At 45.0% G+C, this 15,998-nt stretch overlaps 2 protein-coding genes across 2 annotated transcripts in view; one reads left to right on the top strand and one right to left on the bottom strand.

Annotated features, from left to right (window-relative positions):
• The window catches only part of eif3c (eukaryotic translation initiation factor 3, subunit C), a 58,092-nt gene that overhangs the window by 7,789 nt on the left and 34,305 nt on the right, over window positions 1-15,998 (bottom strand). The window lies entirely within an intron of this gene.
• On the top strand, window positions 8,426-14,399 carry tbx6 (T-box transcription factor 6). Its single transcript, XM_076265360.1, has 8 exons — window positions 8,426-8,483; window positions 9,390-9,606; window positions 9,953-10,220; window positions 11,279-11,422; window positions 11,628-11,698; window positions 11,884-11,954; window positions 12,270-12,558; window positions 12,785-14,399. The coding sequence occupies exons 1-8, from the start codon at window positions 8,426-8,428 to the stop codon at window positions 14,397-14,399; spliced, it is 2,733 nt and encodes a 910-aa protein (XP_076121475.1).

The following is a 15,998-nucleotide window of genomic DNA, read 5'->3' as shown; positions in this document are numbered from 1 at the left end:
CAGCTTGTCCTAATCTAATCAGATATCAGTCTCACATACACAGTATTCACCCAGTTCTGTCATGGTGTAGTAGTAATGACTTAAAGACACAGAATGTGATGCGATGTCTCATCTGATCCTACAGTTCTAATAAAGGGCTCACTTATGCTTGACTGTAATGATGCCGTTTTCTCTTGTAAATGTTCCTGAACATTGAGGCTGGAGTCACCTCTTCACTCTACTACAACAGACATAAAAAAAACAACAAAGTGAAATGATCCAGAAGTCCAGGTCAGCTCCAAACTACTATTTGGACCCAAAATCACTGTGAACACCAAACGGCTGTGTTCTATGTGCCACGTATGTGCTAAGGAAACGTGCTGTTTGAGTTCTTCTGCTCTATGTGTTCCGTACGTGCTCATTGATAAGGAAACGGGCTGTTTGAGTTCTTCTGTTCTATGTGTCCCGTGCTCATTGATAAGGAAACGGGCTGTTTGAGTTCTTCTGCTCTATGTGTTCCTTACGTGCTCATTGATAAGGAAACGTGCTGTTTGAGTTCTTCTGTTCTATGTGTCCCGTGCTCATTGATAAGGAAACGGGCTGTTTGAGTTCTTCTGTTCTATGTGTTCCGTACGTGCTCATTGATAAGGAAACGGGCTGTTTGAGTTCTTCTGAAACTCAAGAGAGCAGCGTTTTGAAAAGAGGAAAGGAGGAAGACACAGCTAGCTGATAGGAAGGCCTCTTGACATGAGCATGTAAACTCCCCCTGCGCTGCCTCTTCTCAAATGACCCTGTGGCTGACCTCAGTTTCGGTCACCTAATAAGTCCCTTGGCCAAAGCCATGCAGACGCGGACGTCTGTTAGCCTTAACCACCCTCACGCCACCTTCCTCTGGGGCTCATCAGTCACATAAGTATAAGTATATATAAGTATAAGTATATATACTCTTTTGATCCCGTGAGGGAAATTTGGTCTCTGCATTTATCCCAATCCGTAAAAAACACACTCAGCACACAGTGAGGTGAAGCACATACTAATCCCGACGCAGTGAGCTGCCTGCTACAACAGCGGCGCACGGGGAGCAGTGAGGGGTTAGGTGCCTTGCCTTGTAACCCTCCGGTTACAAGTCCGAAGCGCTAACCAGTAGGCCACAGCTGCCTCACATGTGCATTAATGTCAGTGTATAGCATTAGCATAGCATTAGCATGCCTAAACACCACCACAAACGACAGATGTCTGGGGGAGCTTCATACTACTGATGATGTGTGTGAAATGCCTGGCGTGACAGACCACAAAAGGAAGTACACCACATCTGTCTACACTCGCAACACTGCACTGCAGACGGGAAGTGTGTGTGGTGAATTACCCCACTCTTTATCAGAGAACTGTCTCTGGCATCTCTACCAAGAATTTAAGCAGAGTTACTATGTGAGGTGCTCGCACTAAACCAGCCGTGGCCTACTGGTTAGCGCTTCGGACTTGTAACCGGAGGGTTGCCAGTTCGAACCCCGACCAGTAGGCACGGCTGAAGTGCCCTTGAGCAAGGCACCTAACCCCTCACTGCTCCCCGAGCGCCACTGTTGTTGCAGGCAGCTCACTGCGCCGGGATTAGTGTGTGTTCACTGTGTGCTGAGTGTGTTTCACTTATTCACGGATTGGGATAAATGCAGGGATCAAAAAGTATATATACTATACTTAAACCAACCTGCTTAAAGCTCTTCAATATACAAAAAGAACAGAGAGACTCGCTAGAAAATGTGGAACGATGCAATTACAGCAGAATCTAAAAATGTTCAGACACTGACAACTATGTCATGCTGCACATAATAGACCTCTGAAGTTCGCCTACAAAAAAGGTATATAAGATGATCCGGTATCTTGCGATTTTTCCTATGGGAAAAATAATTTGAATTATTATTGCTGTTAAACTCTCGCAGCAAAAAGAAAAGAAAACTGAAATGCAGGTGTTTGGCTCTACGCACTTTTGTCCTCTGCCTTCGAGTGGGCACTGTGACCTTCGGTATGTTACAGTAAGACGGTGAGCCTTGATTTTTGCTATCCCAGAGACTTGCAATGTAACTTGCCATCCGTGTTGGGCAAGTTACTTCAAAATCGTAATGTACTATGCATTACTTATTACTGTCATTTCAAAGTAATTTGTTACATTATAATATTACTGTCTCTGAATTGTAAGGCATTACACTACTATTGCATTACTTTTAAGTTACTTTCACCAAAATATCTAGAAATATGGATTTGCCATTCTAAATGCAGTTTATTACGCTCAATGCAGCTTGCTCTTCCAATGGAGGGAGATGTGGTATAGCATAATGACTGAGCTAGGCTTAAGGCAACAGTAGAATGCAATAGACGCAGTGCTCATAATGCAATACAAGGAACAATCATAGTCAGAATTTTGTTAAAAACCGACAAAAGGTCAAAGTCTGGTAAATTGTGATAGAAATACTGTAACTTTAAGGCCTAGGCCTACTCATTAAAATCAATAGAGAGCCTACTATATTGTAAAGCTTTTGTGGCCAAAACGGGTACTACACTACTTTCTTAATGTCTAGTGACATATCAGGGCAATTTTATGATTAATTGAAATACATTTTTTACATACGGTTCCTTTAATAAAGACATGTCAAGATGGTGGCCTGCTGGCCATTTCGGTGCCCTAAGTGAGTGGCTTTGAGTGAGTGACATTTAAATGATAACTCAAACACCTAAAGTAAAATAAAAGGCCTATTATTTACAGACCATTACTGTGTATTTTTAAACATTAATTTCTGAAGAAATGCTGTTTTACTTATAAATGGTGCACTGTCACTTTAAGAGCATTGATCTTTACGTTGTCATAATGCCCTTTTGCCAGCTCTTGTTTACAAGCCTTATTTGTTTGAGTTACATTGATAGCACAATATTAACAATAATATGCACATTGCTTTGGAAATGGAAGTATGCAATGACATGTTGCTTCACATTTCGTTTTGCGAATACAAGTGAATTATGAGCCTGGTATCCACCTAGCTACAGTATCTGAATGGAATGCGTTTCAGTCGACTCAGCATATCATGTGCTTCATGTAGCCTAAATGCTTGGAAAACGAATGATTGAAGACCCACCAATTCTAGTACTACGTGGTGATTGAGAGAACCCAAAAGGTATCAAACTTGCATGTAACATCGTGTTAGTGCATTTTGACATTGTAAACGTTATTGATGAAGAGTGAAACGCAGTTTGCAGTAAAGCTACTATTCATTGGTTACATTTGGGTCCTTTGGTGCCCAACGCAAAGTGCGTGATGCGCGTGGTGGGAGCGGTGGCACTGCCAGGCTACACAATCTTTTTCTGCATTTCTATCCCTTTATTCTCTTCAATTCAAGTTCACAGCACAAAAGCATAGTTTGTGTTTTATCAGGAATCAAAAAGATTAGCGTGGCACTACTTTAGATGTTTCATTAATTTACTTGTGCTATTTCGCAGTTGAGAGATCTTTCGGTTTCGCTATTAACTATTATGTCCTTCATAGCCTTGTCTCTGACAAGCTGAAAATAATGAGCGTAGGCTTCGGTGTATTCCCGCAAATAGAGTCCGCCTGCAAGTCTGCTGCAGCCACAGTCATATTCAACCAGTATCAGGAGATAACGTTACTATTTTGCGCGGATTTCTTCTCCTCTGTTCTCGCGTGGTATTTGCGAATATGTATCAAAACAAAACAAGCGCTTAATTTTGGGTTAAACTGCATTGTAACGCGCGTTACTGAAGTTTGTACCGAGTAAATATTACCCAATTTTTTTTTGTAATGCCTTACATTACCACGTTACCGCAAACAGCAATATATTACAGTAATTACATTACTTTTGTAACGCATTACTCCCAACACTGCTTGCCACAGGCAATTACTGTAACACCCTGATCTCCTTATATGGGCAAAGATGGCAGGTTTGCTTCCTTTTTGTAGGTGAACTCCAGAGATCTACATATATATTATGTTTACTTGTATTTAGATACCTATCACGTATGAAGGCATGGCATGTCATAAGGGTAATATGTGTGTGTGTGTGTGTGTGTGTGTCTGTGTGTGTGTGTGTGCGTGTGCGTGTGTGTGTGTGTGTGTGTGTGTGTGTGTGTGTGTATATATATATGTGTGTGTGTGCGTGTGTGTGTGTGTGTGTGTGTGTGTGTCTGTGTGTTTGTGTGCGTGTGTGTGTGTGTGTGTGTGTATGTGTGTTTGTGTGTGTGAGTGTTTGTGTGTGCGTGTGCGTGCGCGTGTGCGTGCGTGTGTGTGTGCATGTGCGTGCGTGTGCATGTGTGTGTGTGTGTGTGCTGGCAGGGCTGTTCTGGTTAATGACTGCTATAATGAGGGTCTGATCAACACTACAGCACCTTAATGAGGCGTAGACACAGGGTGCTGCTGCTGTTCTTCAGGCTGCCTCACACACACCTGTTGGACAATAAAAACATTACTGAGATGTAGCAATGTTAACACCTCCCACCAACACACACACACACACACAGAGAGAGAGAGAGAGAGAAAGAGAGAGAGAATATACTGAATATACCAAAACTAGTCCGTTACATATCATGTTAAAATATATTTTCAAATGCTTCAAGAATTGCTATCCGTTCTTTGCCATGGAGCTACCAATTAGAACTGAGATAGAATCCCCCTCACTCTTTCATTCACACACACACACACACACACACACACACACACACACACACACACACACACTCACACACACACACACACACACTCACACACACACACACACACACACACTCACACACACACACAAACACACACTCAGACAGCCATGGGGGGCTCACACCTCTACTTCCCCTTTGGCCACATCTGCCTTTCATCCCTGTTACAATGGGAAGTGTAAATAACAACTACAACAACAAAACAACCCCTCCTCTTAACACACACACACACACACACACACAGACACACACACACACACCTGTGTCTCTCTTTCCCAGGCCTCGGATGTCAGGAAAACACCACCAGTCCTCAAAAGCAAAAGTTGCCTGTTGCCTCCACAGCCATGAGAAGGAAGAGTTCAAGGTTGGTAAACAAACAAAACCAGCAAACAAACAAACGTTCCTTTGAAATGTTTCAACCTTTCATATGCAGTAACTTACGTCAACATCAACAACACATAGTTTTCATATGCAGTAACTTACGTCAACATACACAACACATAGTTTAAGAGTTCATGTGACCTGTGACATCTCAACAAACAGGTCAGTAACAGGAAACATAGTTTTCATAAGAAACATAGTTTTAGAGGTCATATGAAACACAGTTTTAGAGTTCATATGAAACACAGTTTTAGAGTTCATATGAAACACAGTTTTAGAGTTCATACGAAACACAGTTTTAGAGTTCATATGACCTGTCCTTTGGCATGCTTCTGTCATGAATGACAATGCATGGCGCTCTTCACATATACATTCTCACAAGACATCACAAGACATCTCTCCCTCAGTTTCTGTAGGTTCCTATCTTGGTCATATGCTCTACTATGGTAGAGACTTGTTCTCCATTGGTCACGATTCCATGACAGAGTTGTCCAGCTCTCAGGTTTCATGTCAAAGTCTATGAGATCTCTCTCTAACACGTCCTTGAAATGCAGTTTAGGTCTGCCCGTGTGCCAAGTTCCTTCCTTCAATACTCCACGTAGTACTGAGTGGGGAATGCGAGATCGCGGCATTCTGTTGACATGGCCTGCCCATCTCAGACAGTTGCATTTCAGCCTTGAAGACAGGGCTTCAGAATGTGTGATAGTGAACAGTTCTTCTTCAGAACTAGTTTTAGAGTTCATATGACACATAGAATTCATATGATCTGTGACATCACAACAAACAGGTCAGTCACGGCGCGTTCATGGGCATCGGAAAAACATTTTTCCCAGTGAAAACGTCATCATTCACGTCACTTCATGTGGGAATCAGCGGTGGGAAACTGGGGCTAGATTTTGCTACACGAGTGACGAGCCCAGTTTGGGGCTCGTCAGCACTTTTGGGGTCACGTTGTAGTTCGTTTGTAGCCCATGTGGCCCTTCATGCCCATGTAGTCTTTCTTTCACAAGCGTCTTAAACCATATTTTTAAGCAAATACAGTTGTTTATTTAGGATTAGTGAGCGTATGTTTTAACCTTTGTTGTGGCATCCGTATTTTTCCCACATTCTGACGGCAAAGCACATGAACACTCGGTGGGAAAAACAAAGTAATCACGGGGGCGGCCCTTGTCATTCCCAGGTGCCAAGGACTGTACAGGACACGCAGTTTTAGAGTTCATATGATGCGTAGTTTTAGAGTTCATATGATGCGTAGTTTTAGAGTTCATATGATGCGTAGTTTTAGAGTTCATATGATGCGTAGTTTCAGAGTTCATATGATGCAGAGTTTTAGAGGTCGTATGATGTGTAGTTTTAGAGGTTGTATGATGCATGCATTTCATTGCTTATCTGCTCTGCTTCAAATCCCTTTGGACATTTTACTAGACTCAAAAGCAAATCCTAATCTGGGGTTATGGATTATCTCTTACTGCTATTGACTTACCACTGAGTTTTTATGGGCTAGCAGCGAATATACATAATTAATCGATTGATTTTGATAGTTATATTAAATATTTAAACAACATTTTTCCATCGGGAGGCCCGGGGGAGTGTATGATATGAGAGTGATGTGAGAGAGGCCAAGTGAGGTGTGTGTGGGGAGTGGAGAGTGTGTGTGAGGTGCAAATGGGTTTAGACAGGCCGTGAGGTGTGAGCGCTGTTTCGCTGGCTGTTTGCATGTGTCTGGCTGCTCTGTTTACCTTAATGGCCAAACTGCTGCAGTTAGACCAAACTGCCCCTTACACACTCCTCACCTCCACTCTTAACTTCGCGACTCCTGCTGTGTGTGTGTGTGTGTGTGTGTGTGTGAGAGAGAGAGAGAGAGAGAGAGAGAGAGAGAGTGAGAGAGAGAGAGTGTGTGTGTGTGTGTGTGTGTGTGTGTGTGTGTGTGTGTGTGTGTGTGCATGTGCAATATTAGATGAACTAATCACAATAGCCTTTAGCTTTACATACACAACACTGCAAAAACTGTTTATCTAACCAAGTATTATTAATCTAAAAAACTGGTAGCAAACTTGTTTGTTTTGCAAATTTGGCTACCAGCAGAGTAAACAAATCTGCCTTGATACGACGTCTTGAAGCACATCAAACTCTTTCTTAAAAATTATGAGTCTTAAAGCACATCAAACTCTCTCTTAAAAATGATCCTTGATAAGACGTCTTAACACACATCAAATTCTCCCTTAAAATTATCCTATGAGAAAGCGCTAGGTCAGTCTCTTTATACTAAAAATAATACCAACTAGATGTTTAATCTTAATATAAGATTAACAACACTTGTTTAGATAAGCAGTTTTTCCAGTGAATCTTTTCATTTAGCTGACATGACACTTTCACCCAAAGCGACTTACAAATGAGGAAAAGGTCTCCGTGCCTATCTTCAGCCCCCATGTGATCTTATTAAAACCAGCGTCTTGTTTTTGCCTTGACAAATGTCAATTAATGTGTGTTACCCGACTTGTAACTTCTTCGACAAAGACTCGTGTTGCATCTGCGATCCTATTCTCTTGTTTCCTTTAGAGAAGGAAGTCTTCCCTACATACAGACTTCTCAGGTCCTATTGTCTTGTTACCTTTAGAGATACAGCCTTCTCAGGACCTGCAGGCGGCTACTCTGTCTGGTGTCAGACACAATAGAAATAGATTTTTGTACTTGTAAACACAATTCAGTGGTCAATAGTGAGTCTTGCATGTAGGAACGCTAGGTGATGCACTGACCAGCCTGAACCTATTTTATTAAGTGTCCAAACGTTGAATAAAAATGTGTGCAATGGTGTTTGTTTGTCTCTGTGTGTAAAGTGTGTGTGTCAGTATCATAATGTGTTTGTTTAGCTGGTGTAATGGAATGAAGAGTGTGTGTGAATGTGTGTGAGTGTATGGGGAGGGCTGCAGGTATGGGGAAAGCAGAGGAGTGTGTGTCGGGGGGGGGGGGGGGGTTAAGGCATCACCATTTGGCAGACGCATGAACACACTCACACACACACACCTATTTAAGCCCATGTGTGAAGGACACTCACACACAGAAGAGCTGAAGCCAGAAGAGAAGAGAAGACCCCTCCAGCAGAACCTCCAGAGAGAACCTCAGGAACCAACAGGAGAACCAACAGGAACCGAGCCGAGCAGCTGGATTTAAAGATTTCTGGAGGACCAGACCTGGTGTGACTTGTTTCCTGGTGTGACCTGGAAAGAGAGAGAGAGAGAGAGAGAGAGAGAGAGAAACCACGTCATCTGAAGATGTTTTCTTTCTGAAGAAAAGACAGCAGTGAGAGACGAGAGAGGACTCCAAGAGAGACGAGGACGAAGAGCCGAGCAACAAGATGCTGAGCGTGGAGATGTACCCCAGTCTGCCTGTGGCCCACCAGAGCTACTACAGAGGTGTGTGTGTGTGTGTGTGTGTGCATGGGTTTTAATCTGAGGAGACTGTTACTACAGAGGTGTGTGTGTGTGTGCCTGTGGCCCACCAGAGGCTGGGAGAGTGATAATCCAGAGGTGTGTGTGTGTGTGTGTCCGCATGGATTTTTAATCTGAGCAGACCGCTACTACAGATGTGTGTGTGTGTGCGCGCATGGGTTTTAATCTGAGGAGATTTCATGGGTTGATGGGTGACTCATTGTTTGTGTGTGTATAAATGTTTATGTGTGTGTGTGTGATTTGATTTCTTGAAATGAAAAAATGAATGAATGAATGGGTAGAATGGGTAGTCATACAACAGGGCATCAGGTTTATGAAGGAAAAACATGGTTGCCAGACAGATATGTGCATTGAGGAAGGGCATACAAACGGCCATATCCACTCTGTCTCCAGCCTGACCTTAGATAGTCTGCTCTAGCAGCTCAGATGATTGAGTGGCATTTGTGTGGGTTATTATTTAGCATGATTGAGTGGCATTTGTGTGGGTTATTATTTAGCATGATTGTGTGGCATTTGTGTGGGTTATTATTTAGCATGATTGTGTGAGATCATGTTTAGAGAATCATGCTAATACTGGCGCGAGAGCATAAATCACACAGCATTTGCTCCTGTTGGATGGCAGAGTTTCCCTGGCATCACATGCTAATAATATGTATAAACCTGAACTTTGCCTAAAAAAGGCTTCAAAGCTGCCATCTTTGCCCATATAAGGAGATCCGGATGTCCTTATATGGGCAAAGATGCTACCCGGATCTCCTTATATAGGTAAAGATGACAGCTTTTGGGGCTATTTTGTAGAGGAACTTCCGAGGTCTGTTCCTGGGCACCTTGATAACATGCTCCCCCCACCCCACCCCTGCCCCTCTGCAGAGCACGATGTGGGCCCCCCTCACGTGCCGTCGATGTACCCCTCCTCCTGTGACGTGGCTGCCCGCTCCCTGCCCCCCCGCCTCCTGGCCCCTCCCCCTGCCCCCCGCGAAGCTCCGCCCACACCGCATGACAGCATCAAGATGGAGCTGGAGAACGCGTCGCTATGGAAACAGTTCAGCACCGTCGGCACAGAGATGATCATCACCAAGAAAGGAAGGTGAGTGTGTGCTGATGTCACCTGATTCACACACACCTCTTCTCGGGATTGGTCAGTGTGTAAAAGAGAATTCCTAGCAGTCTAGTATCCCACCGTCAAACAAAAAGTGTATGGAAGTGCATTGACAGTATATTTACAGTGGTTGGTCTAGTTTTCACACTTTTTCGCCTCTATAATTTCTGTTTACTACTAATACAAATAGGTAAAGGCCAATAACAATTTACTCACAAAGTAAACGGTAGTGTAGAGAAAGAATTCTCTGAGCACGCCATTCATCTTGAATCTGAACAGTTCTCTGAAAAGTATTTATGTTTTAAAGTATTAAATGACCCCCCCCCCCCCGCAGGCGCATGTTTCCCCAGTTGCGGGTGAAGGTGTCTGGACTCAACCCCACCCTGCGCTACATCTTGCTGATGGACATCGTCCCCGGCGACTCGTCCCGCTACCGTTTCCAGGACGACAGCTGGCAGGTGGTGGGCGGTGCAGAGGCGCGTCTGCCGGACCGGGTCTTCATCCACCCGGACTCGCCCGCCACCGGAGAGCACTGGCAGAACCGGAGCATCTCCTTCCACAAGACCAAGCTCACCAACAACACACTCGACTCCCAGGGATATGTGAGTTTCCCACACGTGCATGTGTGTGTGTGTGTGTGTGTGGTGTGTGTGTGTGTGTGTGTGTGTGTGTGTGTGTGTGTGTCGATTTGTGTGTGTGTGTGTGATGTGTCTATGTGTGTGTGTGGATTTGTGTGTGTGTGTGGTGTGTGTGTGTGTGTGTGTGGATTTGTGTGTGTGTGTGTGATGTGTGTATGTGTGTGTGTGGATTTGTGTGTTTGTGTGTGTGTATGTGTGGATTTGTGTGTTTGTGTGTGTGTATGTGTGGATTTGTGTGTTTGTGTGTGTGTGGGGGGGGACTGTGTGTATCAACCACACAACTTGTACATAGCAATGTAAAACAACTACTATTCTCACCTTGTGTATATGTGTATATAAGTATATAGTATCTAATCTAATCTAATCTATTCTAATTAGGGCTGTCAATCGATTAAAAAAATGTATCTAATTAATTACATACTCTGTGATTAATTAATCTAAATTAATCGCATATATAATTTTTGCTGTGAAAGTATTTTAAATATTTAAATTCAAATGAATCATTGAATAATCAGCATTAGTGACATTAAAGTTCAAAAACTCTTTTATTATTATTTTCACTGTTCAAATAATGGCCATAATAATCTATATGACCTAATATGCTGACGAAATAAATTCAAAAGTGCTTCGGGAAGAAATTTTTTTTTCACATACAAGGCATTTCAGGCCACAGATTTAACCTAGGGGACATAGTGAAAATAAATTAACACTCCCGTCAATGTCAACACTTGCAGACATTGCAAAGGACTTTATTTTCAACATTTTATTTTTATCAACACCATCAGGCCGTTTTTTAAAAGTAAATGTTCCAATCAATGATCCAGGCAGCACGTTTTCTTCTCTCTCCTTCATTTTACAGTCTAATTTTTACTGACTAGAACGGCTCGGGGTCAAAGGTCATACGGAATCGATTAATCTGCACTAATTTTTTTAATCAGTTATTTTTTCTCAAATTAATTAATCGAAATTAATCAGTTATTTTGACAGCCCTAATTCTAATCTAATCTCTCTGGCTCCTGCAGATCATCCTCCACTCTCTGCACCGCTACCAGCCGCGGCTGCACGTGATCGAGGCCAGAGACATGCTGCTGTGGGGGGGAGCTCGGCACTCCTTCACCTTCCCAGAGACCCAGTTCCTCACCGTCACCGCCTACCAGAACAGCAGGGTGAGACCCGGGGGGAGGGAGGGGGGGGCAGGGGGGTTGCAGGATGGGTTAGATTGTGGTGGTAGTGTAGTGGAAATGGAGCTGGGTTTGCATGCAGTAGCCTCAAAGGACATTTGATTCCCAGTGGCCACCATTGTGACCTTGAGCAGTGTGACCTTGAGCAGTGTGACTGAGCTCTGACTGAAGGCTGTGTTGTCCTCTACAGATAACTGAGCTGAAGATCAACTCCAACCCCTTTGCTAAAGGTTTCAGAGATAACGGCATGAACAGCAAGAGGTAACACTCAAACACACACACACACGCTCAACCTCACTGGTACTCACACATACATATACATACATACGTACATACATACATACATACATGCACACATTATTATGACTCTCCCATACGCACACAATACATCACAAGTCTCACAAGCCACTCACAACGCTCACCTTGCCTGTGTGTGTGTGTGACAGACAGAGAGAGGCCAGGCAGAAAAGGAAGATCAACACCCAGCAGAATGATCCTCTGGATGACCTGGACATTGGTAAGTCCACTCAAACAGCCCACACAGCACCAACAAGCACTGTACTGTACATGGTATAGGGTTTCCATGTGTGTTTGTTGTTTGTTGTGATTGATTGATTGATTGATTGATTGATTGATTGATTGACTGGTTGATTGATTGATCGATTGATTGATTCATAGATAGATAGATCAATAGACCAATAACTACAAAAACAAGAACAATTAAATGATCAATTAACAACAATTGAATTAACAATTAATACCAACAATTAAAACAACTATTTTCCTCTTCCCTCCTGTTCGTCATTGTGTCCTCTTCCTCTTCCTCGTTCAGAGTCATGTGACCCCTGCGACCCATGTGACTCCACTGAGCTCCTCCCACAGAACCCCACCCTCTCAATCACAAGTTCTGCCCTCTCCATCAACGACCCTTCCTGTGGTTTCCATGGTGACGTGCCACCTTTCCCAGGGTCGACCGTGTCGGACCAGCCAATGAGTCTGGGCCAAGCCTTCATCTCCTCCCAGATGACCCAGATCCCTGACATCACAGAGATTCCCGCCTCCATGGACAGCAGGCTGCAAACCACCTCTCAGGATGACCTGAACAACAGCTTGATTGACAGGTGAGTCCTCCAATAAGTGAAGTGCAACAGTTTCCAAGGTTCTAAAGAATTATTTTTGCCAATCTCCCAGTCAAGCATCTACACTGTACTGCAAATACAATCTGCTCAAATCAGTCAATTGGCTCTTAAATTGTATGATTGAGCCATGAACAAAACAAGAGTTTACCTCTCTGTAACTCTTTCCTCCTCTCCTTCCTAAACCCCCCCCCCCCCCTGTCTCTCTCAGGTCGGGTCAGATGATTGACCTCCAGTCTTTCAGTGGTCCATTTGCAGACTCCTCCCAGTTCTCCTCTGCTCCTCATCCTCAGTCCTCGTACTCGTCCGTCTCCTCCTCAGTCACCTCCTCAGGCGCACATGACCTCCTCCCCCCTTCCTCCTCCTCAGACCACTCCTCCCTCCCCACCTCCTGCTTCTCCGCCCTCCTCTCCTCCTCCTCCTCTCTCCTTCCCTCCTCTTCATCTGACCAGTTACTGCCCTCGCCCTCCTCCTCCTCATCCTACCCCTCTGGCCATCCAGCCAATCAGAGTCCAGACGTGCTCAGTCCCCACACCCCAACTAACTCCTTCACCTCCTCCTCCTCCTCCTCTCTTCCCCCACCTTCTTTCAACTCCCTTCATCCCTCCGTCTCTGTTCATCCCATGAACCCGTCCCAGATGGGTCTGATCCACTCCACTTCACCTGCAGGGGTCCAGAACCAGTCCCAGATGGGTCTGACCCAGGTGACCCTGCCTGCGGGGGTCCAGAATGCGGCCGAGACAGCCTTCCCCTTCTCACCGCTCCAGGAGCAGGACTCTGACCCGTCCACCCCCCACTCCCTCCACAGCAACACCCCGCTGTCCGCCTTCCCCTTCCCAGAGCACCAGTCCCCCACCTCCACCTCCACCCCCGCCCCGCACCCCATCACCCCCCAGTCCATCCCCAGCGCCCCCGCTACTGCGTTCCCCTTCCCCCCGGCGTCCGCCTCTGACCCCGGCGCGCAGAGCTCCGACGCCGGCCCCTCTGCCGCCCCGTTCTCCTCGGCGGTGGCTCCTGCGCATCTGGATCTGACCCATTACACGCCCACCTCCTTCTCTTCCTCCATGTCCTCTATCCCTTCTTCCGTCTCCATGGCGACGCATCCACCCGCTCCTCCGCTCTCTCACTCGTTCCCGTGCGCTGCCGCTGTGGTCCAGTCGTACTCCGTCCCGTCCACTAACCCCAGCCAGACCCACTATCCTGCCTCCTCTCATCCTTTCTCCTCTCTCCCTCCCTCCCTCCCCTCCTGCCCCCCTATTCATCCCTCGCTCCAGAACCACACTGCCGGCATTCCCAATCCTGCCCAGATGCAGCCAGGCTACCCCGCGGGGGTATTCCCGGCCTCTTCCTACCCCCACATCCCCGTCTCCGCCTCCAACTCTCCTCAGATTCCTTCCTGTTCCATGATTCCCTCCCAGGCGTTCCCGGCCCTTTCTCTCCCGTCATCTGCCCCCTCCCACCACCCCTCTCCCTCCCTGCCCCCTGCTTCCTACCCCCAGTACCCCCCTGGAGCTCCCTCTGGTGGCTACCCTCCAGTGGCCTCTGCAGAGGTAGCCTCCTACCCCAGTGCCCAGTTCAACCATGCTGCCTCCTACCTGCCAGAGGTGGTATTGCACTCCTCTTTTCTCCCCTCTATGGATCCCTCGCTTCCCTCCTCCACACCCCCGACTCTCTATCCCCCGTTCCCCTCCTACCCTCTCAGGGTGTGTCAGGACCCCCGCTCCTCCTTCCACATTCCACTCAGGCATATCTACAGACAGCCCCAGCACGCCCACACACACAGCCAGGGGTCCTACCTGGACATGAGTGGCAGGGCCATGTTCTGAGAGGCAGCAGTTGAGCGGAGGAGAGAGGACAAGAGAGAAGAGGAAGTGTGGAGGAAGGCATGAGAGAAAAGTGTACATATTTCCTGGAATACACAACAGTTTCACAAGGTTCAAGAAAAGGGAACCCTAGTACTACATAACAAGAAAAGGGAACCACTACTACATTCTGCTACAGAACTCCAGGTTAAGGGGAGTTCAGTTCACGGTTCCGGAACTGATCAGGGCCACGTTCATTCCTGAATGAGCTGGGAGAGGAAACCCACTCTAAAGGACTTGGAGAGAGACTTTCGAGTGAAGTGATATGGTGCTCACGTGCTTTAAGACACATATGGTGCTCACATGCTTTAAGACACTGCGATTGAACATCTAATGGCCATGCCTGTTTGTCTGTAGTTACTAGTTTCAACCTGTCATTGGATGATTGTAGAGGTAGAATTGCTCAAACATATAGAACATTGTGTTGCTTCATTTGGATTTTGTAAATATTGCTTTTTCTATTTTTCTAAACATTATCAAAAATAAACTTTGTTTTGAGAGATTCCATTTTTTCAATGTGTTTTTTTAACAGCTAAAGGTATTTCCCATACATAGAATTAAGTGATCAATGAGAAAATGGCAATGCATTAACATTTCGTCTCCTTGGAATTATAAGGTTCTATCTGCATTCTTAGTTATGAGATATTGAGCTTCAAAGTTTTAGAATTCCATAGAGAAACACCTAATTTCATAATGTTCCAAATGCATAGGGGTAACAGCTTTTAAGAGAGCACTTAAGTAAGTGGGTGCAGCAGACCCAGCAGTCACTTTGTATGCAGCATTAGTGACTTGAGTTTGATGTGGGCAGCTAAGGGAAGCCAGTGGAGCTTAAATTTCCCTCACGGGATCAAAAGAGTTATATATACTTAGTGAGCAGCCGGTAACATGTTCCCTCTTTGGCTGATTGAAAACTGAATGGGCCGTAGTGCATTGTTCCTCACCTCACTTTATCAAGTTGTTAGAGAATTATAGGCCTGATCAGTGTTGGGGAAAGTTCACTTTCTACATGAACTACTTCAAAGTTCAGTTCACAAATGTTAAAATTAACTAGTTCAGTTCATAATTAAAAATGTTGAACTAGGTTCACAGTTCCAAAAATGAATTAGTTCATAGTTCTTTTTTCCCATATGTTGCTGCAAACTATTATTTTTTTAAACATCCCATATAGAACCACAGACAGCAATTTTTATGACCGCCGCGCAGCGAAGCGGCGGTCATATAGGTTTAGTCAGATTTATTTATTTATTTATTTTTTTTTCTTTTTCGCATGTCCAAATTTCCGTCAATGAGTCCCGGGACACTGAAAGACCAGGGTAGACGAAACTTGGTGGGCATGTAACCCCATATGTATAGCATGGAACCATCGTTTTTCGGACTATTTTTTTTTTTGTATGTTGATCTCAAGGGGCCATGTCAACCCATTCCATAACCACCCATTTCATGTATAGCGCTACCTAGTTAAACACAAAAAAGTAAAAATGAGGTGTAATCGCAGGTATCTGTGACCTATCATAGTCAAAAACTGCACGAAATTGGAAGTGTAGGATCATTATGACACCCTCT

This window comes from Alosa pseudoharengus, unplaced genomic scaffold (assembly GCF_046254945.1).
Source record: "Alosa pseudoharengus isolate Yale_2024_CS ecotype anadromous, Long Island Sound unplaced genomic scaffold, YU_APseudo_1.1 YU_APseudo_1.1_scf_4, whole genome shotgun sequence".
NCBI lineage: Eukaryota > Metazoa > Chordata > Actinopteri > Clupeiformes > Clupeidae > Alosa > Alosa pseudoharengus.
Note: the sequence above shows the minus strand (reverse complement) of the source record. Positions and strands in the feature narration are given on the sequence as shown.